The 23,074-nt window shown below is 45.0% G+C and overlaps 1 protein-coding gene across 2 annotated transcripts in view; it reads left to right on the forward strand.

The window, feature by feature from the left end:
• The window catches only part of SETD3 (SET domain containing 3, actin N3(tau)-histidine methyltransferase), a 452,863-nt gene extending 430,419 nt beyond the window's left edge, over positions 1-22,444 (forward strand). For both annotated transcript variants that reach the window (XM_085626427.1, XM_085626428.1), the window contains exons 11-13: positions 5,582-5,667; positions 6,336-6,496; positions 20,510-22,444. In XM_085626427.1, the coding sequence (XP_085482553.1) occupies positions 5,582-5,667; positions 6,336-6,496; positions 20,510-20,962 (700 nt within the window). In that variant the 3' untranslated portion in view covers positions 20,963-22,444. The remainder of the gene's footprint in view (positions 1-5,581; positions 5,668-6,335; positions 6,497-20,509) is intronic.
• The last annotated feature ends 630 nt before the right edge of the window (positions 22,445-23,074 follow it).

Below are 23,074 nucleotides of genomic sequence, written 5' to 3' on the forward strand. Positions count from 1 at the left end.
TCTGCCAGAAGAGACTCCAAGACAGTCTATGCTGGTAGATGGCGAAATTTGTGAAATGGTGTGGAGAGAAGGCAATTGACCATTTGAAAGCCTGTTTGTTGGATGGTTTCGGTTTTACGCTTCCCCTGGCGCAGCAAGGTTGCGCTGTTGCAACTGTTAAAGGGTATTATTCTGCCCTATAGCATTCTTTTGTTTGCCTGATCAACCTTCCGTTTTTAAGTCACCTATAGTTGTGAGGTTCATTAAGGGGCTTACTAAAACATTTCCTCCCACTCGGTTTATTATGCTTCAGTGGGATCTTAATCTAGTGCTTTAATTTCTTACGGGTTCTCCTTTTGAGCCCTTGCACAGTTGCCTGTTAAGGTTTCTTACTTTTAAAACTGTTTTTAGTAGTGATTGCTTCTGCTAGGAGGGTGAGTGAGCTACAGGCCCTTAGTACTAAGCCTCCTTTCACTACCTTTCATGCAGATACGTTGTTGCTTAGAGCCAGAGCTGCTTTCCTGCCAAAGGTGGTCACTCCATTCTACTTGGGACAGTTAATTACTTTGCCTTCTTTTTACCCTCCTCTGCATCCATCAAAGGAGGAGGAGAGGCTACATTTTTTGGACCCTAAGAGGGTTGTCAGCTTCTATATAGACAGAACTCGTAAGTTCAGATTGGATGACCAGCTGTTTGTTGGATATGTGGGCAGAGTGAGAGGGAATGCGGTACACAAGAGGACTTTGTCCAGATGGAGCCCAGCCGGCGGAAGGCGAAGCCGGACACAATAGGGGCCCGGGAGAAACGCCGTTTGAAGGCGGGAAGCCCTCACCCCCTAAGGTCACAAGCCTGCGAAATGGGGCCCCAGGGGAAGTTACACCCCCCCCCCCCCCCAATCCAGGGGGGGGCTGGAGCTGGTAAGCGGCGAGGGGGGAATACGAAGGGAGCGCAAGGCCCACCAAGCACACATTCCCCAACCCCGTGGTAAAAGAATACGGAATCCTCGCCGGGTGGATCGCCGAGGGGCAGCGCAGTGGTACCAGTGGTCCGGGAGAAGGCAGCCAGAACCAGCGGTTACTGGATCAGGTGTCAGGCAGTACGGAGAAGGACTGAGCTTCCAGGCCTACCTGCAGCGGATCAGGCGTGGGACAGGATCCGGTTCCACTTTCCAGCGTCATCATCGGACAGTCCCGCAGCTCCCCTGGAGCATTCTGGGAGCAGGCTCCGGTTTGGTTTGTAACACCAGGAGCCAGGGACATGAGGCGGCGAGCATAGTGTTCGGCTCGGCAATACGCTGCGGGCCGGAAGCCAGGAGAAGTGACAAGGCTGCTGGCAGGGCCTGATTGAAAAGCTCTCGCCTTAAAGGCACACAAACCCCTCTAGCTGCTTCACGCTCCATTGGCAGCGAGCGGTGGAAAATAGCTTTAAAACCGGCAGAGGGCTACACACCGCTACTGCGCCCAAAAAGAGCTTGGGAAGAGGGCGCGGGCAGTAGCTTGGGGCCTTGGCTGTGGCAGTATTTGATGGGAGAAGAAAAGCTCCAGGAGTACCGGGCTGGGCTGCAGACCGACCAGGGGTCTCTCTCTGGAAGCTGGGGCTAGGAGCATTTAAGCCTCACTCTAAATCCACGTATGGACACTAGAGAGACTATTGGGCAGTTCTGGTTGTGGGGGCTCAGCAGGCAGACCTCTTTCACCCCATAAGGATTTTCTGCTCCCTCCTTTTCCTACTCAATAACTAAGAAGGGCACACAAGACCTGCAAAATGGCCAACAGGCGTGGGGCAGCCGGGAGGGATACATGGCCCCCAGCATGTTTCAGAGTAGCGCAGGAGCGTCCGGAGGCCGCCAAAAGGGCCAAAAGAAGCGCTGAGGGGATATAGGCTGGATTTGGACGACAATCTACAGGCAATGTTGGATAAGGCTAGGGCTTTGGTAGCCCAAAAAGGAAAACATGAATGGACCAGCAGATCAGGGAGGGAGCCAGCGGAAAAGGGAAGAAGCAACGGAGGGCACCCCCTACAGCACCACCCCCTAAGAAGCCAGGAAGCAAGGGGCATGGAGTCAAGACGGCGGCCCCCGCAAAGGTCACTAAGGCGGGGGCAAACACTTCCGCTGCCAGGAGGGCACAGCGCGGCAGAGTTAGAAGCACACAGGCTAAGAGCAGGAGGGAAGCAACCCCGGAGAAGGTATCTGGCTCAGATAGCAGAGAGCAGTGATGATGAGGGGTCTGTAGCCAGCACGGAGGCCCCCAGGAGTCACGCAGAGGGCGGAGCACGGTGGTCCATAACGAGGATGGTAAGCAGCACACGCACGACGACAGGAGAGGGCGCAACAACGGGCAGCATGCGGGCCCAGCCGAAAGGGGGCTAGGGCAAATTGTGAACTTGGGCACGCAACTAGGCGTAAGTAATCTAGCAATGCAAGGGCCTTGGCCCATACATCCTCCATGGCAGTCAGGGCATAAGAAGGGATCAGCAGGGTTTCCCTGGGGAGGCATGGGAGCAGGGACCGGCATACCCAGCAGGATGGATGCCCTTGTGGCAATGGCCTGGGACAAGTTCCCCCTTCGGGGGAGGCCCTTAATGGGGTACTGAAAGGAATGGGGCTAGCCAGGAACCAGAACAAAGACCAGACTGGGGGGGGGGGGGGGGGGGACCAAAGGGGCAACAGCAAGGGAAAAGAAAAACCTCAACAGGTAAAGCAGGGTGAGTTGGTAATACAAGAGGACTCTGCGCCCCTCCCCAGGTGACCCTCCCACCACAACGAAACTCCTGGGGTTGGCCAATATCCTCCCAATAGCGGTAAAGGAAAGAATATGGAGGAAAGAATTTAGAGACATTTTTCTCCCTGCTAGAAGTACGCCAAGCAGGCTGGGAACTGACGGCGCAAGACAAAAAAGACGAGGACAGGAGGGAAAGACGTAAGCCCAGGGTAGAGCGGTCACTAGAAAATTGGCTGAGAGCATTCGGGACCCTGGCCTGCGTTTTCATCGGAAAGTCCCCCCAGAGTGCTGCAGCACTTATTTTATACGAGCGCAAAAGGTGCACGATTAACAACAGAAATATCCGGGGGCTTCGGGGCCATCCTAGGGACGGCAGGGGCTGGCCTGAGACCTGGAAAATGGCAGGGGCCACCGCAAACATCTCATTACTGGAATTGTTCCCCATCATGGTTGCATTCCACATTTGGGCTGAACGGATGGCGAACAGACAGATAATACTAGGGTCCGACAACCACGCAGTGGTGCAGGTAATCAATACGGGTCCAGCGAAATGTGCGACGATGGTCAGTCTGCTGTGCAGACTAGTCGACTGCTAGCTGAGGACGAACATCGCGTCTAGGGCACGACACATCCCAGGGGTAGGCAACTCAATTGCGGATGCCATTTCTCGTTTTCAGTGACCGAAATTCCAAGAACTCACCCCAGACGCAGACCAAGGGATGACCCCGGTGCCGAAAGAAGCATGTGCATGGGTAGACCTGGGTTAGAGGAGATGCTGGACAACGCACTGGCCCCAAAAACAAAGAACCGTTACTGTAAGTGCTGGGCAACATTTACTGCTGCGACAGGGGGTCCACCGGCAGGGCAAGGGGAGGTCTTGAACTTCATAGAATGGGCCTCCCTGTTGGGAAAGACAAAATCCTGGGCCCAGTCTCACCTGAATGCCGCAGCATACAACATGAAAATGGCAGCAGGGGAGGGAAGGACCCGACTAGAGGTTTCCAATGTAGAATGGCATTGAAGAGATGGGTTAGGATGCAACAAACAAGAAAGGACACAAGAATGCCCATCCACTTCGACATACTACGACGTATGATAGGGGCCCTTGGGGGAATATGCACCTCAGAGAGGGAAGCCATACTATTCTGGGCAGCGTTCGCGCTGGCGTTCTTTGGGGCATACAGAGTCAGCGAGTTGGTGGCCCCAGCTGTGGGTGACCCGGAGACCAAGTGCATTCACGGGACCGACATAGAGCTAAGGGAAGGGCACATGTATGTCCTGCTGCGGCGGTCAAAAGGACCAGGCAGGCAAGGGGAGGTGGACTAGAATAAATTACATCAAGGACGAATCATGCTGCCCAGTGTGCCTAGTTCAGTGATACATAGCACCCGGGGAACACAACCATGGCTTCCCCCCCCATTTAGGTCCTACCGAGCGGCACAAGAAGGTATGGATCGTGGGTCACTCCCACATAAGGCGAGGGCAACCATGGGCAGCAGCCAGACGCGAATTCGGCGGAATTTGGTTGCGGGACACCGAGATAGTTTGGCTGAGAAGTTTGGGAATGAAGTGGGACCAACTTCTCCCCGCAGTTCGGGCAGCAATGGGGCAAGGTGGCATACCTGACGTGGTGGCAACAACCTGGTGACACTGGGGAGGAGGGGCCTGCTATGAAGAATGCAGCCTTGACTAGACCTGTGCGCCCATAAGAAATAATTTTCTCAGAAATAATAGTGCGGAGATCATGGAGGGGGGCCATTGACTTAGGTGTGGTTGAAAAATCCAGATGCAAACTGAATATCACTATGGCAAAGATATATAAGGCCAATGGCTGGGGTTTCGTAAGTCATGGTTTCATAAACTTGAGATCCCCAGGTTATCACTTGGAGGACGGGGTGCACCTGACAGGGGTGGTAATTGGTATGTTACTGCTGAACGTCTTGGGGGTGCTGGAACAGATGGATTTCGCGTAGAAGGAAGGGGTAGCGGAGGAAGGGGGGAGCTCCCTCCGATCGTGAAACCGTAGGTAGCGTGGCGGAAAAAAACCCTAGCAAGATAGACAAATGAGATAAATTACTAGAGGTAGATGGAAGGCTAACCTTGGGATGCCTCTCAGCAGAGGCACTGAGGGAACTAAGAGCGGCACTCAGCCACAGACAGAGTAGATGTGATGCTCCCATAGGGCCCTTGGGATGCCTCACGGCAGGGGTACCAAAGGAGTGAGATGTCAGAACCCAGCCTCAGGCTGGATAGATGAAGTGCTCACACAGGGTCCTTGGGATGCCACAAAGCAGGGACCCGGAGGAGCAGGGAGGGGCCAAGAAGGGGTCGAAGGCAAGCGGGACGGCACTTTCAGCCCAGGCAGGTCCAGACGGACACCCACCAAGTCGGTAGCAAGTTGAAGCCTAACACCGTTGAAACAGTCGACTAGGGAGAGCTATGGACAAAAGTTTCTGTGGAATGCTGCGCATGGGGGATAGTGAAAAGGTGAGGAATCCAACAAAATAAGCATTCCCAAACGTAACTAACTTGTTCATGTAGACAGGACTACCGTTTTAATATTGATTGCTGCATTTTTATTTTCTCTCATTTAGCTAGTAAACATTTTAAACATTGCAGATATGGTCAGTTTTTACTTTTTTAAGCTTGCTTTGTGTAACGCTTAAAGAAATGGGTCAGATTGTTGTTGAAAGGTAGCATTGTTCGCTCGACATTAGTCTCTGTATTCCCAATATTTCCTTCATTTTAAATATGTTATGGTGCCTTGTTTCAGCACAACACCCGAGGTCGAGATCCCTTAACGACTGTAATAATTTCAGCAATGAAGGAGTCCATATTAAATGCAATCCTGCACCAATCTAACTGTTTCTTTTTGTCAGGTCCAGCGTATTTGCACTGCATATCACTGAGCCGCCTATCTCTGCCCAGCTGCTGGCGTTCCTTCGGGTATTCTGCATGAGTGAAGGTAAATTCTTAAGATTCAAGTGTTTTGTGGAAGAGAAGTGGTTGTTGAGTACCGGAGGATTGAAAATGCCATATTAGCCTCTCTTTTTGTAAAAGCTTAATATGAGTCCCTTTCTGAAAGAATACAGGTGTGTTAAAGAATGTAGATGTGTGCGAGGCGTGTTGGGCTCTGTCTCCAATGGACCACCTTCGGATTCGATGTTTATGGCACTTTGAATGGAGACAAGCGCGCTGTTTTAACAAAGTTGGTACTAGACAGTTATTTGGGAATCCGATAAAAGATTACAGGTTAACTCAGATGGCAGCGCAGAATGACGAAGGGTCTGCTGAGCAGGTTGTTTTTGAGTTAAAGGTTGCGGAAATTTGTACTGTTTCTGATCGTTTCCTCTAGAATGCAATTTAAAAAATCTAGATGGGTTGACGAATGGATGCACACACAGAAACATTCTCCTATATATGTGCAACAGTGGCACGGTGCAATGAATAACATTTCTTTTTCAACTCTTAACAAATCTAATGTGCAGTGATTACAATACGTGTGTAAAAGTAGCTCAATGAAAAGGTGTGCATATGAGTCATAATTGTGTTGTGTTTTTAAATGTTTATTTCATACGTTTTCCAATACTAGTGCCGCTTGTGTATGATAGGTTGTCATTTTCTTTTTGACAGATGAACTAAAAGAACACTTACTTGGAGAGCACGCTATTGATAAAATCTTCACACTGGGCAATTCTGAGTTTCCTGTCAGCTGGGACAACGAAGTCAAACTTTGGACATTCCTTGAAACACGAGCATCTCTTCTTTTGAAAACATATAAAACAAGTGCTGAGGTAACCATTTTAGGATACATTAATATTTCGCCGGCTCCAGGGCGCGGCACACTTTTCAGAGTAGTGTTTATGCCTACGGACAATCTCAAAACTATTTATGTAGTGACATGTGGAACATGATGCTAACGTAAACCTATAAAACTACAAAGAAACAGCAAAATGTTACGGAGTACTGCTTACATATTCTTCCGGAAATGTAGTAGCGAGAGTAGTGCTGTGGCAGAGCCGTACAGCAGGTCAGAGAAACACTGAAAACTGGTCTTGGCGTCTTAAAGTTCTTAATGTTTTATAATTCATGAATTAATGTTGAAAGGCAGGCCTTTTATTATGCATACCAGTCCTTTGGAAGCAGTTGTGGGGTTTTGGCATTATTCCTTTCACTTCTCACGATGTACTTAAATGTGGCACTCATATTAACGTTTGCAACGCATTTAAATCCCCTGGTGTCACTTTGCTGTTGCGCTACAGCCTCTAGCAGATGTTTTTGTGTAGTAAATGGCGTCTTAAATTTCATCATTCATTAAAATCATAATGAGTATGTGCAAAAATTGTGCCAAGAAATGAAGCAGTCTTATATTTGCCTCAAAAATGCAATTGTGTTATGGCACCCGAAGATATTAAGGTCTCCTATCACCACTTTATCTTTTTATAATTGTATCAGTTTTGGTCCTTATCAGACGTCTGGTGGGCTGGCAGCCGGGTGGGTTTGGTGAAGAAAAGTACCTATAAGAACTTCGAAGGTCTTTGATATTGAGTCACCAATATGCTGTGTGTATTTCCCGATCTCGAAATTGTCTAACCTAACTGTACTTGAAAGAAGGGAAATATTGTTAGACCTCTTTGTGTTATTTCGGTGGCCTCTTCCGACTAGGCAGCCAGAATGGGCATCTTTGCGTTAACCTGCCGCATAGCTGCCAAGGTTTCAGATTGCCATGTGTGACATTTTCATAATTTCAGTGTAATTATGAGTGACATTTCAACGACTGAGTGACACTTATCACGAGCAATGAAGGCGAGCGAAACGTGTAAATATAGAAATTACACACATTTGAGCAACGATAAAACCAAAGATTTTAAAACTGCCTCAAAGCAAGCACCAGAAATGAAAGGGCACTACCTGCACTTGTGTGTCGAGGACAGGAAGTTGAACACAGGTGTCGCTCTTCCTGTAATTTAACACAGCCAGCACTGGGCGGCAGCAGCAATTCATCAGGACCCGCTTTGTCGAGAAAGGTACCAGAATGTTAAATGCAACTATTTGCCACATATTAATGGAGAACAGGTACCAGTGCTGGCACTGCACGCTAGTGCTACTGAGGGCCCCCAATACACGAATCTTCTCAGCTGAGTTAATTGATGCCAGCTGCCTAAATATCACAAATTATTTCAGTGTAGGTTGTTTTTAATACATATTATATCATAAGTGAAAGAGTCAGTAGTCCGATGACTCGCGAGCCGCCGCAGACAGCACGGGCATTGGCAAGCCTCAGGAGAGTGAGTATGGTGCACTAGTGCAATCAGGACGCTGTAACTATCTGAATACAGTAGACTTCAGCAATGCTCTGCTCAAGCCTAATACAAATCATTAGCGAACCGTGAGTGGTGTCTGCCCTGGTTGGCGCGCTGCAACCCGCCCAGCCCCAGATTACATCAACAGACTGTCATAGAGCTAATGAATACAACACCAGCTCTGCTGACTTAACTGCGACGGTGGCCGTGCTGAAAGTAATTTGTTGTATGGCACCAGTATTGTCATCATGAGCTAGCGCTATCCAGTGAAAACACATTTGTAGGTCAAGCAGAGTGAGAGAGAGTTCACACTCCAGGCTGCACTCACTTTTCTTTGAGGCAGACGACAATTATTTGCACAGGCAGTCTCATCATGGCCTCAACACTCCGCACTGATTCTGAGGCTCAGCAGCTGCATGAAGAGGACGGTGTGCTCCTCTGTGCTCAGCAACTTCACAACACACTACACTTGCGTCATTGGCGGCTGCCTGGCCATTTATTACTTACTTCTATCTCTCTGTCTCACAGTCACACTCACTGCCAGCGGACCGTCTGGCTGCCTCGGCGGTGAGCCACACGGGGTCTCCAGACTCTCCCGCAATCATCTGGAGGATCACAATGCCTGATGCGCGGGCCCATTGCTGAGACTGTAGTGACAGTCACAGTGAGGGTCGCGGCCGGGCGGTAATAATATAAAATGTTATGTGCAGGCTGACAGGCAGCAGGCACTCAACTCGTCTGTCTCTCTCGAGTCCCCCGCCGCTTCTAACAACCAGGGAACTCACTTCCTGTGCAGGCAGCCAGACATGATGAGGTCCCATTCGATTAATAATCCCCCCCGCTGCGCCACAGCAGCCAGTAGCAACCTCTGCTGAGCTGTGTGAGGGCAGGCCCCCCCGCGCCCAGGTCGATTCTTCAACAGTGAGTGAGTCAGTGTGTGTCTTCAGTGAGTGACAGCCGCACGGTGGGCGTGCAGCGGGACTGGGAGTTAAAGCCAGGGCAGTCGCAGATTGTAACATTGTAGCACCTCACTGACTCTCAGAGGATGAGCCAGAGAGACAGATTAACTGTTTAACTATCTGAGCCAGCTCTGCTGGCAAGTGAGTCTGCAGTGCAGCGCCTGGGAGCAGAGCCTGCACACAAGTCAGCACAAGTTTCTGAGTAGCATTAAAAATGCGTGACATTGCATTTCAGTACGGTGATGCGGAACACCGCACTGACATGCATGAGTGTCACACCTGATGTGTGATACTTGGCAGGACTGCTGCAGACCTATACGTTTTTATTTTAAGAAGTCCGTAAATTAGCACAAATAAGGATATTGATGCGACTAAACATTCTCATTCTCCATAAGCTTCAAATTCATGTTTTAGACACCACAATTGTTCCTAAAGTCTCTGTCTATTGCTTTAAATGCACCTTTTCTTTATTTGCGAAAACGCTGCCTTTTCAAAAGGTACTTCATCAGAAACAATACTGTCGATTGAATCATTTCTAAATAATTGCTAAATATATCTGAAACTCAAAGCAACAAATGCATATTATTTTTAAAATAACAATGTAAAAGATCAGATGAGAGCACCAGGAATAAAAGCTTTTAGTAAAGAGATAGCATAAAGGAATAAGAACTCTAAAAGAGTAGTTTATAGTTACAAGAACCAGGGAAAACTATTCTGAAAATGTATATGTTGGAGCCAAAAAGAAAGACAGAATCTCACATAAGACAAATATCCGTGATAGGAAGTTCTGTAAATCAGGTGCAGAAATTGAAAAAGCCTGCCTGGAATAGGCTGCTCATAGAAATGTCAGAAACTCAGGATAGAATATGCCTGCTGCGATAACACCTGTGCTCGCTGTAGCCTACCAGCTGGTTGTCTAAATGAACCGGCTCACTCAGGGTAAGCGCCTTGAAGGTGCTGCAACAGAGCTTTAATTCAGAAGTAAAAGTGTAACAGTGTTCTCTTGCTAAGAATAGTAAAAACATGGTCATGTGTAAAATCTATGAGGGGAAAAGAAGGCAGACTGATATCACCTACAGTGCCACTGTCCAGCTTGGAAAACAATCCGATCCCTGCCATGGCCCTTAAATGAGAAGTATGTAAAGTTATGAATGAAATTGCTGCATAGAATTTCGTAGGATGTAAAAAAATCACAACTTTTCCGAGTGCAGTTTGTAGCAGAGTTGGTAATTGTTGGTAATTGATTCCTTTGTTCCTTCGGTATTAGATTTGAAATTTAGAGGCGAATCAGGAGTGATTGAGAAAAGCCGGACAACGGAGGCCTGCTTCTGCTTTTTGGTAGTGCCTGCTCCCTTGGTACTTCTTTGCTTCTTCGTTAAGTGTAACAGGGGAAGGAAGCATGTTACCTTACCTTGGTCTTTCTGTTTGTAAATGGTAGTTACAAAAATGTTTCTTTTGTGCATTGTGTGTGTCCAAAGCTATTCTTCAGAAACGTAATAAATTTCCCTGCAAACTTAAAATGTCAGGTGACTTTAAAAGATCGGCATCACATCTCTAGAGTTCTGATAAATACATCTGTCAGTGGCGGGTGATAGTTGAATCCAGACAAACTACAATCATTTCATGTTGACTTTCAAAATGTGGCTGCTGGTATGCTAGAACAACATGCAACCTTTGTTAAAATTTCTCTGATGGGATACTTGATTTTTTCCATTACCAATAGACCACTGATTAAGTGATTGGATATAAATTCAGTTTGCTTCCTCTCGGGTCTTGACGTAGGGAATCATAGCTTTGTATGGACCATAGCAGCTTAGTTTCTCTACAGTTGCCGAGTCGCACTGAGAATATCTAGGGCCAACTGGTAATCTCTCAGTAAAAAATATTTAAAATGTAACTTTGTCCTTAAAAAGGTTTGTGAGCTCTTAAGAAGCTGTCCCCGTTTTTCAAAAGTACGTATTACTTTAGCTCCAATACAGATAAACCTGGTATTGAACCTGATACCAGCTTGTGCTTCAGCGCATTGTCAGTGACCCATTCAAAATACAGATACCTAGAATGTGTTCCTTTAAAGTAAAGCAAAACAATAAATAATAGCTGCCCACAACAGTATGATTAACTTTGTTGTAGGACTTGCTTATCAAACAAGTTCCAATTGCATCCTTTTATGTATTCCTTTACTACTTTCGATGCCATATATTTATTTTAATGTGGAAGAGGAATCTGAATATGGGCAAATGTATTAAAAACTAGTAAACTCAGTTTAAACTTTCCCAATTCCCCACAGAATAGTCTTGTATTATGTGGGTATCTCGTAAGTGCCTTTCCAGCCAGTCATCTGATTGTGTGATTACAAAGCACTCACTTCTTGGCTGGTTAACAGTGGACACACTTTTGGAGTGGGCACTGTTCAAAAACACAAAAGTCTAATGAAAACAATACTTTTTCTGATGAAGAATTCTAGCCGCATATTCCTCACTTTGTGAATACCCCCAGGTATTGGTACTGGATCTAAGATTTTTCATTGAATTGCTCATGAGCTCTGATTGGTGGCATTGTGCAGCTCTGCTTTGGCTTTGAAAAACTCCAGAAGTGAGATCGGAGCCCCATATAAACGCCACCTCCTATTTCTGACATTCGTTCTTTCTTTCCCCGCCTTTGGATACAGACTTAGAAGTTGCTCCCTAACATTTATTTCTCATATTTAGTGAGTTACCGCACTAAATTATTTCTCTGTAGTGTGCAGAGGACCATGTCCTCACTGAAAAATATAGGCTTTAAGACGTGTAAGGACTGCCACAAACAGATGTCTGTGGCAGACCCTCACCAGGTATGTCTCTGGTGCTTAGGGTACTCACATCACTTCAAATCATGCACAGGCTGCTTCGGTATAAACCCTTAGGCAATCACCGACATAAAGTTGACACCATTGGAAGATGCGAAAGGCCTGATCCAGGTCAAAGTTGAAGACATAAACCCATTACCAATCTGATGTGGATGTGGTTCCTTTAAAAGATTCTTCTCTCATTCCAAGTAGTCAGATAAGTTCAGGTCTAAAATAAACCCAAGAAATTTAAGCGAAAATATCCCTTGTCCTGCCACTGTCAATCAGAAAAATCATGGGAGCATCAAGGTGTTTCTTGGTCCTAATCTCTACCTAGCAACCAATTCCACAACTTATTTCGATGCACCCAGAGTTCCCGAATCCATCTGTGATGCTACAATAGACAGAGGCTTTAAAGAAGCCATGCTTCACGTTTTCGCTAACCTTCCGGCTCCTCGTGAATGACTGTGGTCTCCAAGGATCTGAGCAGGCTTCCAGTTATAATACAGTTGGTGGATCCATCCTCAGTACCATCCGTGCATCTTGACTCTGCTGCTGAGTCCGCTCCGACTCCGGAGCCGACATCCAACCCAACTTAAAACCCGTTGCAGACCTCCTCTATCCCAGGTGCACTGACTCCAAAAGAAGAACCAATTGTTTTATATGACTCCAGGGTGAACCTCTCACGACCTGGACTCCACAACCTTTGGCGCAACTCGTCCAAACAACATTCTGATTCCAACAGAACACTGGCATTACCTAAAACTCACACACAGATAGTTTCTGTTCCTTTGGCTCTCACTCTGAGCATTGTCAGGATGATCGTGGGGATGATGCATCCCTATGATAAGGAATATCTTTATATGGATCTTCAAGAGGCCGGTGTGCTGGATCCGTTCCAGGACACTGAGTTGGATTCCCCTCCCCTTCTACAAAAGAATCAGCAGCTTTTACAGTGTTCATTCAGCGGACTGCCACTTGGCCAGACATGCAACTCCCATCCATTGAGGTTTCAACAGAGGTCCTGACTGAAGTACTGTAGAAAGGATAGGCTTCCATGGAACCACTTATTCCCTTTAATGAAACCCGAACTGACACACTGAAGGGCACGTGGGCCACACCTTCATCTTGCCTGCCGGTAAATAGAGAAGTGTAAAGAAGACACAAACCTGTACCTAGTGACCCACCGTCTCTCATGCAATACCCTACTCCTGAAAGTGTAGTGGTCCAGGCATCCACCAGTAGACTGAATCCTGACCCTGCTGCACTTCCTAATAGGGAATCAAAATTCATGAAAGCCTTTGGGAAGATGTTTTCCTTGGCCAGTCTGGCCCTTTAAGAGTGAAGTATGGTTGTCACCCACGGAGGACGTGCAGAAATCGCCGCAAATCAGGAGAGGTGCGTCAGTCGCAGTATGTGGCCCAGGTAGGGAGAAACGGAACAAAAGGGGGTCAGGAGGGTTCTGTTGAAATGAGAAGGTTGGGAGGTGGGACGGGCATTATTTTTTCTTCTTCTTTCTTTTTCCTCTTATTTCTCTTACCAGATAACCGACTTCCCCTTATAGTAATTTCAGCAGGCCTAAGGTGACTGGGACTTCGGTTGGTTCGAAACGGATAGATTTTCTTTTGTGGCTCATAGTTACTAATACCTAGAAAGGGGTCTCAGGGGAAAAAGGACAAAAGAATGTGTCCATGAAACCGGAGCCCGATAAACATAAATAGAGGTAATCCCCACGAGATCGGTAATGGTTTCTCCCATATCTGTGACAATACCCAAAGTAAGAAAAGACCACTTGATGAGCCATAAAACAGGGATAATTCTGTCCTATTTTCTTTATTATGGTTATTTTTTTCTCTTTTCACTGTTTGATCAGTGGTCAGGGCACGTTGTCATCTTGGATGTGGTGAAGGTCTCTATCCTAACCAAATCTAAAAGAATCCTATATACTAACCGCCACCTTCTTCTTCCTTTATCCTTCTGATCCTCCGGGTACCACCCTTTTGGATGAAGCCGACTATCTAGATGGAGAGAGAAGAAAGTTGAACAAGGCCATTTCTTACTGAACAAACCAGCACATAACCAACTTGACAATAAAATAAGCCAACATTAAGAAAAGGAGAGAGAGATGTGGATTGGGGCGAAAATGTGGCCTTACGGCTATAGCGGTTGACCTCGAAGCTGCGGAGCCAGGTTTGAGTCTCGGCAGGGACGCTCAACATCCTGTGATGAATGGGTCCATTTGTAATGCAACTGTGCTCATGTAAAGTGCTCTGATACCTCCGAGTCAAGTTTGCGCTATATAAAACTTGAAAAAAACAAAAAACATATTCAGCCTTCTAGCTTCTTTTCCCGCCCATCCCTCCCACAGTTGGTGTCAGAAGTGAAACTGAAAGAAATGGAGGCAGTCATGACCAGAATGGTGCAAAGTCAGGAGAAACTACAGAAAATATTGGAGAAGTTTTTAGCGATGGCTGAAGAAGATAGAAAAAAACAGCATAAAACCTTAACGGAGCAAATTCAAACTCAGGAGACTGTTATAGGGAAATTGGCTGAGGCCCTTGGCCATCAAAGGAGCTACACAAAGCTGCCTTCTGTAGTTATGCAGAAGTATGTCCCCGGAGAGGAACCATATTTCTTCTTCTCAAACTTTGAGTTCCGGCCCGTGGTCAAATGGGGGCAATACCTAGGCCCTCTACTTTCAGGTGACCCCCAGGCAGCATATCAAGCCGCGGATCCCCTGGGAACCACCCCATATGAGGAAACCAGGAAGAGTATTTAGGAACAAATGGGAGTGGATGAGGAAACATATAGAATCAGGCTCAGGCAAATTAAAGAGAGCCCTCAAACTCCTAGAGCCTTATATTATCGAGTGAGAGATATGACTGACAGATTGTTAAAACCCCTAACCTCTTCCAAAGAAGAGATAATGGAAAAGATTTATTTAGAGCTATATCTTTTATCCTTACATCCTCCCATTCAGAAGTGGGTCCGCAAACATACTCTGATTAGCTTGGAACAAGCCATAGAGATAGCGAGTGCTTTTAGCCGAGGTCGAGAGCATAATTCCTGAAACATCCTGAGGGAACTGTTCCAAAAACATTAAAGCCTCTTCCCACTAGAAGGACTGAAACTGTCACTCTGAATGGACCCTTGCCTGCATCTCCCCATCCAACCCCTACTCTGGGTCCGCAATGTTTTCATTGCGGTATGTTTGGACATATTGCTCGTTTGTATCCCTAGAAGGAGGAACCCATGGAAGTCGCACCTAGCAGATCTATTGTACACAGTCAGGGGATACCCCTCATTACCATTGTCTATTATCAGTGAATGGTGAACCCAGAAACGCTTTAATAGATACAGGTTGCTTGCAGAGAGTCATGAGACACCAAGCTATTCCAGGATGAGTGCGACGTACATCACGGGTTGTCGACATCCAGTGTGTGCATGGAGACAGCAAACCGTATCCCACTAATGAAGTGTGTGTCCCACTTAACCCCTCCACTCTACCGGTTTCCTTGCGTGTAGGGTTGATTCCAAGGCTGCCTGAACCAATAGTTATAGGCAACGATTATCCCCACATTGATCCTCCAAGGAACTGTCCTTGGAGGTAAGGGATTTAGTACCGGTAATGATGACTACCTCCGTTCATAAGTTGTTAGGTCAATTACAAGGCAGTTTAAAAGTAATGGAAAAGATCACCCCAGTGACCTATTGGTTAGAAATGAATCCAAAGCGAAGGAACACCCAAATCTTTCACATCAACATCCTTAAAAAATGGGAAGGAGCTAGTCCTGTCTGCCCTGTTAGGAATAGCTAAGGTAACCTCACCCTTATACCAACCAAATATAGACCCGGGATTACGTCTGCCCAAAATAAAGAATTAAGTGCTCGCTTACATCCACTCTAGAATGTGTTCTCCTTAACACCAGGGAGAACATCCGTAACCGAGCATGCGATGCACACTCTTCTAGGAAAGAGGGTTCGGTTACAGCCTTATCGCATTCCAGAGTCAATTGAGAAAGTAGTACAACAAATGCTAAAAGTGGGAGTAATAGAACCATCTAATAATGAATGGAATTCCCCCATTATGATTGTTCTGAAACCTGACGGATCCAACAGGTTTTGTATTGACGTTCGGGAGGTTAATAACATTTCCCAGTTTGGTTCATACCCCCTCCCACGTGTTGACGAGATGATAGAGAGGCTTATGGAAGCACAGTATATTAGCACTCGGCATTTGTGCAAAGGATACTAGCAAGTAACTTTAAGAAAACAAGATTGGGAAAATACTGCTTTTTCGACACCCAGGGGTCTATATAATTTTGGGTTACATGGAGCCCCTGCAACCTTTCAAAGGCTCATGAACTAAGTGCCTAAACCATGCATGCCGTGTGCAGCAGCCTATATTGATGACATAATCGTCCATAGCTCAACATATCGACCACCTAACCAAAGTCATACAGGCGTTAGGAGAAAGTGGCTTAACCACTGATCAGGCAGAAAAAGCTGAAAAGCTGTTTGGCTGCAAAGTTGTTAAATTAATTGGGTTACCTAGGTGGGGGGTGGGGTGGGTAGGCGAGGGGCATCAAATCTCAAGAGGAAAAAGTATCTGCCATCTCTCAATGACCTTTTCCCAAAACCAGAAAGGACCTTAGGGCACTTTTGGGCATCCCAGAATATTATAGACGCTTCATTCCAGACTTTTCACAACTGGTAGCATCCTTGACAGACCTCTTGAGAAAGATCATACTGACCTAGAGTGAACTCAGACAACATTCTGTAGTGAAGGTAGCGATTTAGATGCATACATTGCTATGTTAGCATAAGCGCGTTAGCTTTTAGAAAGCTATCTTGCCACTTTTGCACACGACACTGCTGAGACGTGTTATTATTGGAGAACTGCTTGCTTGGCTTTTCTTCACATGAGAACTGTCCGTTGTTCACATCCCTAGACGTGCACTGAGACCTTGGTCTGAACATTGTGTGCAAAACACTCTGAGCCGCCAGACAATGTATGTTTTTGAGTCCAGGTTGATCGGCCCACTCTCTAGTCATGTTATGCACACAGCTGCAAATACCTGAATGTCGAGAGCCTTTAATACTGCAGTTTGCATGCGTTTGAAACACGTTCTGGAGAAGAACATTTCCAGGTGCAGTGCAAAGCTAATGCTGTGATGTGATTCACCTAAGCTGATCTTTACGGTATTGGGTTCCACATTCCAGCCTAGAGACCTTCTATTAGCCTAATAATATTAGTTTACTAGCGAAAGGAAGGTGGCTGCATTCCACTGTCATTTATACTATGATTTCTCCTTTCATTTTCTATGGTATTGTAACAATGCTGATGGTTTTAATTATAATCATTTGTCTGCTTATGTTAGCCAAAGTACTGCATCTTAGGACACGTAGTTTATAAAATAAACCTTTTAAACTTTACCGTGTCTCTGATTACTCTTGTTGTGGACTGATATGAGAATAATTATGAACAGGTATTTCTGATTCCCACCATTCCTGAGAGTACTCGAAGTCGCTTGTTCTGGGTTGTCTATTCATTGGGACCTCCGAGATAATACGGATAACGAATGGGACACTGATGCTGGTCAGATAGGGGTTCTGGGTACTGAGGTGAGTTTTTTGGTACACCACAATTCACTGAGGTCCTGGTTTCCTGCGCATAGTTCTGTGCATGAGCAGAATCCCTGCAACAATTCTTCCACGACCCTACAAGCTTTCCACAAAATAAAACACATACTTATTTCGAAACCTATCCTCCTTAGCCCGGACAATACCAAACCCTTTCTATTGTAAACAGGCGCCTCTGAGAATGGGTTAGGGGCTGTTTTATCCCAGGTGGGAACACAAGAACAGGAAAGGCCCATCATTTACATCAGCCGCAAGTTATTCCCTCAGGAACAGAAATATACAGTAGTGGAACAGGAAGCATTAGCTATTGAATGGGATATCGAATCCCTAAGACCTTGAGGGCAGGGAGTTCATCCTGTACACAGATCATGCTCCCTTAGAATGGTTATCTCATAATAAGGGACACAATGACAGGATATTATGGTGGTTTCTGGCTTTACAACCTTTCCGCTTCACAGCTAATCGTAGGAAAGAAAAAGAGCAGACAATTTATCTAGATACCCACAGGACTCATTTCTTGCATGTAAGAAAGTTAGGGAAGGGGGGATGTGAGTGAGGAAAGGCAACCCTGAGGATAACCCCCCCCCCCCTACTTACCTTATGCATCGGCGCCTCTGCCAGCATCACTAGACCGAACCTGGAACATACAAAGAAGACAAAGGACAAAAGTCAGAAAACAAAAAAAGGACTGTCCTCATCCCATACAGGCGGAAGGTGGAGCCGGAAAGAGAGGTAACCAATCAGGATGCCCGGGAGAAGGAGAAAAGACGACCAACGGGTGCAGAGGGGGGAGGAAGGAAGAAGAGGATTGGGGGCGAGGACTTCTCCTTATTTGAATCTCTTGAGGAATTTCAGCAGGCTTAGGGTGACTGGGACTTCGATTGGTCCGAAACTGATATATTTTCTTTTGTGGCTCATAGTTACTAACGACTAGAAAGGGGTGTCAGGGGAAAAAGGACAAAAGAATGTGTCCATGAAACCCGCTAAAAATAAATAGCGGTAATATTCGCAATCAGTAAAAGTTTCTCCCATACCCGTGACGATACTGAAAGTAAGAGGAGACAGCTAGAAGAGCCGTAAAACAGGGAAAATCCTGGCCTATATTCTTTATTATGATTGTGTTTTCTCTTTTCAATTTTTGACAAGTAGTCGGGCACATTTTCACCCTGGGTGTGGTGAAGATCTCTACCCCAACTAAATCTGAAAGAAACATATATACCTACCGCCACCTTCTTCTTTCTTTTTCCTTCTGAGCCTCGAGGTACCACCCTCCTGGATGATGCAGACGATCTAGAAAGAGAGAGAAGAAGAAGGATGAACAAGGCCATTTCTTAACTGAACAAACCAACCTGACAAAAAAATAAGCCAACATAAAGAAACATATTCAGCCTCCTCTTCTTTTTCCGCCCATCCTTCCCACACCATTCTTGGAAATTGACTCTTTTATCCATCTATAAAAAGGTCCCAGTTTAAAGATCTGCACAATTTTGCATCTGAACAATTGTCAAGCTCTACAACGGCACAGACAAGAGTCCAGAAAGAAGCTGACATCAGATGCAGAGGTGGAGCTTATATGCTGCTCCAGTGTTACTTCCAGGGCTGAACAAAGCTGCATGATGCCTCCAATCTGCGTGGGAGAGAAATACTAAGAAATCCAGTCTGGCACCTGTGGGTATTCACAAAGTGAGAAAACTGTGGTTAGAGTATCCACCAGAAAGAGAGTTAGCAAAAGTTAATAAACAACTTGTTCTTTGTGTTGCTCTTTTGCATTGGCTGGGGTGTGAACATTCTTTGAAGTCTAGTGACACAAGCTGGATGTTGGACGGAATGCCAATATGCATTTCACAAAACCGTTTGCATGAAATGTTCTGCCTTAGCTCAATTCACTCCTAGGCACTATCAGAGTTCCCAACGAGCGTCATCCATTGAGAGAGAAGGCCGAGCAAAATCTTTACTGACAGTCTAAGGCTGATTAAGAAAATTCTGATTTTGGAAAATAAATTAAGTTTATGGTGGGTCCTGCAAATGGCAGCAGTGGAGATGTCAGCCATTCATAAAGCATGTTCCAGAAAATCCCCCAGAAAAGAAAAACTGTGGTCTTTTAATAAAAGTCGCAATAGCAAAGAAATGCATGTAGGATTAGTATGCATCATTATTGTGTATCAGAAATCTGAGGTTGCAGGGGTTGGGGGGGCATTGCTATGAGTTTGTAGCCCTGCTCCCACTCTTACTCAAGTCATATCTAATACAAAGATGTATTATGTCATAAAGAAATGGTCCACTATAAATTATATTTGCTGTGAGAGGATACTACATTTTCAGATTCAATTTGAAATACAACACTAGCTTAACTCTTATCAGGCAAGACTAAAAATGGAGCCTACAAATCAGCAGCATTTACTCCTGAGGGCTAACAGTCAGCCAGGATTCTTCCTGTCCCTTCTCTCTCCTCGGATGCATGTAATCCAAAAACAGGGAGAACAAACCAAGGTTTTCCTCGTTTTAATTTTTACTGTTTAGAACAGTTATTAATGTTCTCATCAGCAGACTAAGTAACTGCTGCACACAGAAAGGTATACATTAAAGCTGCAGATCAAATGTTACTCAACAAATGTGAAATGGAATCCATTTAATCACGCAAAGTGTGTAGTTCAGTGTCTATTTGGCATCTTCAGAGCTCTTTGTAGCCAGTAACATTTTTTGTTAATACATTTTAATTTCTACAGATCTTTTTGTCAAAGGTACTATAACTATTCATAACAGGTAATTATAAAGTATACACTTGTTAACTTTGTACATCTGAAAGTTCCACACCCATTTAAGATTACATTTTGGCAGACATGATCGTAGCAAACGAAAAATATAACTTGCAATTACTAGACGTCTTGTCTTCATACTGGAGAAAAATGATTATCCATGAAACGTCTATCGGAAATGGTTCACGATCGATTACATTGTAAGTCAGCAAACTGTTTGGACCTCCATTAGCATGGTTTTAAATGAATGTGAAAATACATGATTAATGATTGCATTAGTATGTGTTTACTTTTCAAAAGATTTGACTTCATCTCGTTTCAGGATGACAAAGTCTTATTGGAGCAGGGTGACCTTACCTGTCACGCAAGAATGGCTATCAAGCTGCGATTAGTGGAGAAAGAGATCTTGGAAAAGGCAGTCAAAAGCGCAACCGAAAACAGACTGCACTACACTAAGCAAATGGAGGACGATGCGCCTCTCCCAGTCTACGAAGAGAGCAACCTTGCCTTGCTGGAGAGCTCTGTGGCGGACTCGAAGCTCCCACTCATCCTGAGGAACCTGGACAGTGACAATGACGAGCAGACCGAGTGTAAGATTCATGAAGCCATGGCCCTCTCTGAGATCCGAGAGAAGGGGTTTCTAAATGGCGGAGACTTCTTACCAAACGGGACCAAACCTGAGAAGGAGACGGTGGCTCAGGAGGAGTGCCCGTCAGAGACAGTAGAAGCCAAAGAATCTCCAGAGGCAACGGAGGAGGTTAAAATACAGCTGTAAAACAGTTGAACTTTACTGTGGAATTTAACTCTGCAGAAGTTAACGAACAGTGCATTTAAATCGCTATTACACTGTTACCTTTTCCGCAGAACGGAAACAAAGGGTTTGCTGCTTTTCCTAGAACTTCTTTAGTTAGTTATTTAAGAGTTAATGCTGTTCTGTGAAGTGTGAGAATATGCATAGATATGTAATAATCTAAGACATGTCCTTATTTTCTTCTGTGCGCAAGAAAGCCTTTACCCTATTTGAGCATCATCTCCACAACGTGAGTACCAAAGTTTGAATTCCTGACACCCCCTGTGCCAGGTAAATAAGAACTCTTGCTGCTGTATGAAGGGGGATGCTTAGAGTGATGTAGATTGGAGGATTGCATTTAAAGGTTGCTGGGAAAGGATCAAACCGTACATCCCAATGAAGAAATTGAGAAGCACCCCAAGTGGCAGTCTTCTTTTGACATTTTTAAGACACATCTTGTGTTTTTTTTTAATTTTAAGAAGTCTATTTGAGAGTCCTACCAAGGCTTGTGGGATAGGAGTTTGCATTGAAAATTGAAAACTCTTCAGTTGACGCCCAATCATCCGGGCCTTGCATATTTTTGCACTGCTTATACTATTTTGGTGCATGTTGAGCACATGTAAGAAGTCTATTTTGGAAAAACTGATGCTCTTTTGGGCAACTTTGGAGACCACCATTTACCTCACAGGAGAACGTCCTTTTAAGAGAGACACTCTTCTACCTTTTATGAGTGTTAAGCAGAGTATATATTTTTTTGCTATTATCTCCCATTCCTCCTATCACAGACATCAATGTAGTGGATTGACCTTCGTGACATCCCTCTGTATAAGAGCATGACATAGAAACAACGTAACCATCCTCTGTTCTGCTTTATAATTTAATTCAAGCATAACACAGGTACACAATTTTGATTACAGATAGTTGTATTCCAACAGTTTAATGCAAAATTGCTTGCCATTGTGGATTTCCTTTCTTTTTTGTTTTTGCGGTTAGGGGTGATTGCGCAGTGTTATGTTAAAACTCAAACAGCCAAAACAACCCGTAAATGATTAGGAGAATTAAACTTGCTGCGTTCACTAAAAAGGCACGAGCATTATTTAAGTGTTGTTGATAATCTTGTCTGTTCACCATGCAGTAAAAATGGTAGTCAGTTTTTTTTTGTTTTCTATTCAAGAAAGCAAATTTTTAGTTTTGATTTGAAAGTGAAAAACTGATTATTTTGCATCATTTTTAAGTTGTAAAAACATTTCATTTTAAATATGTGAATTTTATTTACAGTGCAATATTGGCAATAGGCACCACTGGTAACTCAGTTTGAAAAGAGATACTGCTAATACGACCACAGCTTTGAACTTTGTTCAGAATTAGGTTTTCTCTTTACTTATTATTCAGATTTTCACAATAGCTGAAGGTTTTGAAAACTAACCTTTTGACTAAAATCATTATTAAAAAGCAAAACTCCATTAATAGATTGACTTTTATTTTTCATTTATTCAGTTGCATTGTGTATCTTTAGCAGTGTACAAATTATTTTATTCAGAAGTTTTTATGATTTCGCTTTGTACCTCTCAACATTATTTCCCTGTTGGCCCCATGTAATGATTGTGGTGATGGCTGTCACAGAATGTTATGGATGCCACCCACGTGGCTCTTCTGCTTTATTTAGGGTCGAACAGTTTAACTGATTTCTTTGGTATCCAATGAGGGGTATACTTCATTTGATGAGTGCTTTAGATCTTTCTCTTTCATAGGTTACTCAAGTGGTTCTAGGGCAAAGGAGTTGCAAACAACTTCAAATACTAAAGCAATTTTATTGGTGGCGGTGACTTTTTTTCCCCGTCTGCTTCCTTGCTCCAGCGGGAGCAAGAGGCTCCCATGTGTCCTGCAGGAGCTTCCACTCTCGTTGGCCTCAGCATCAAGAGAAATCTTGCGCTCGCCATTACAGGACGCAGGAACATGAAGATAAAATGGGGCAAAGAAAAATGTTGGAGGGTTTGCCGCAATCTCGTTGGAACCAGTATGACCCTCTTGCTCCTGTGAGAGTCCTGCAAGAGCACAGGGGCCCAAGGTGGCTCTTGCAAGAGACCTGTGGGATCC

This window comes from Triturus cristatus, chromosome 9 (assembly GCF_964204655.1).
Source record: "Triturus cristatus chromosome 9, aTriCri1.1, whole genome shotgun sequence".
NCBI classification, from domain to species: domain Eukaryota; kingdom Metazoa; phylum Chordata; class Amphibia; order Caudata; family Salamandridae; genus Triturus; species Triturus cristatus.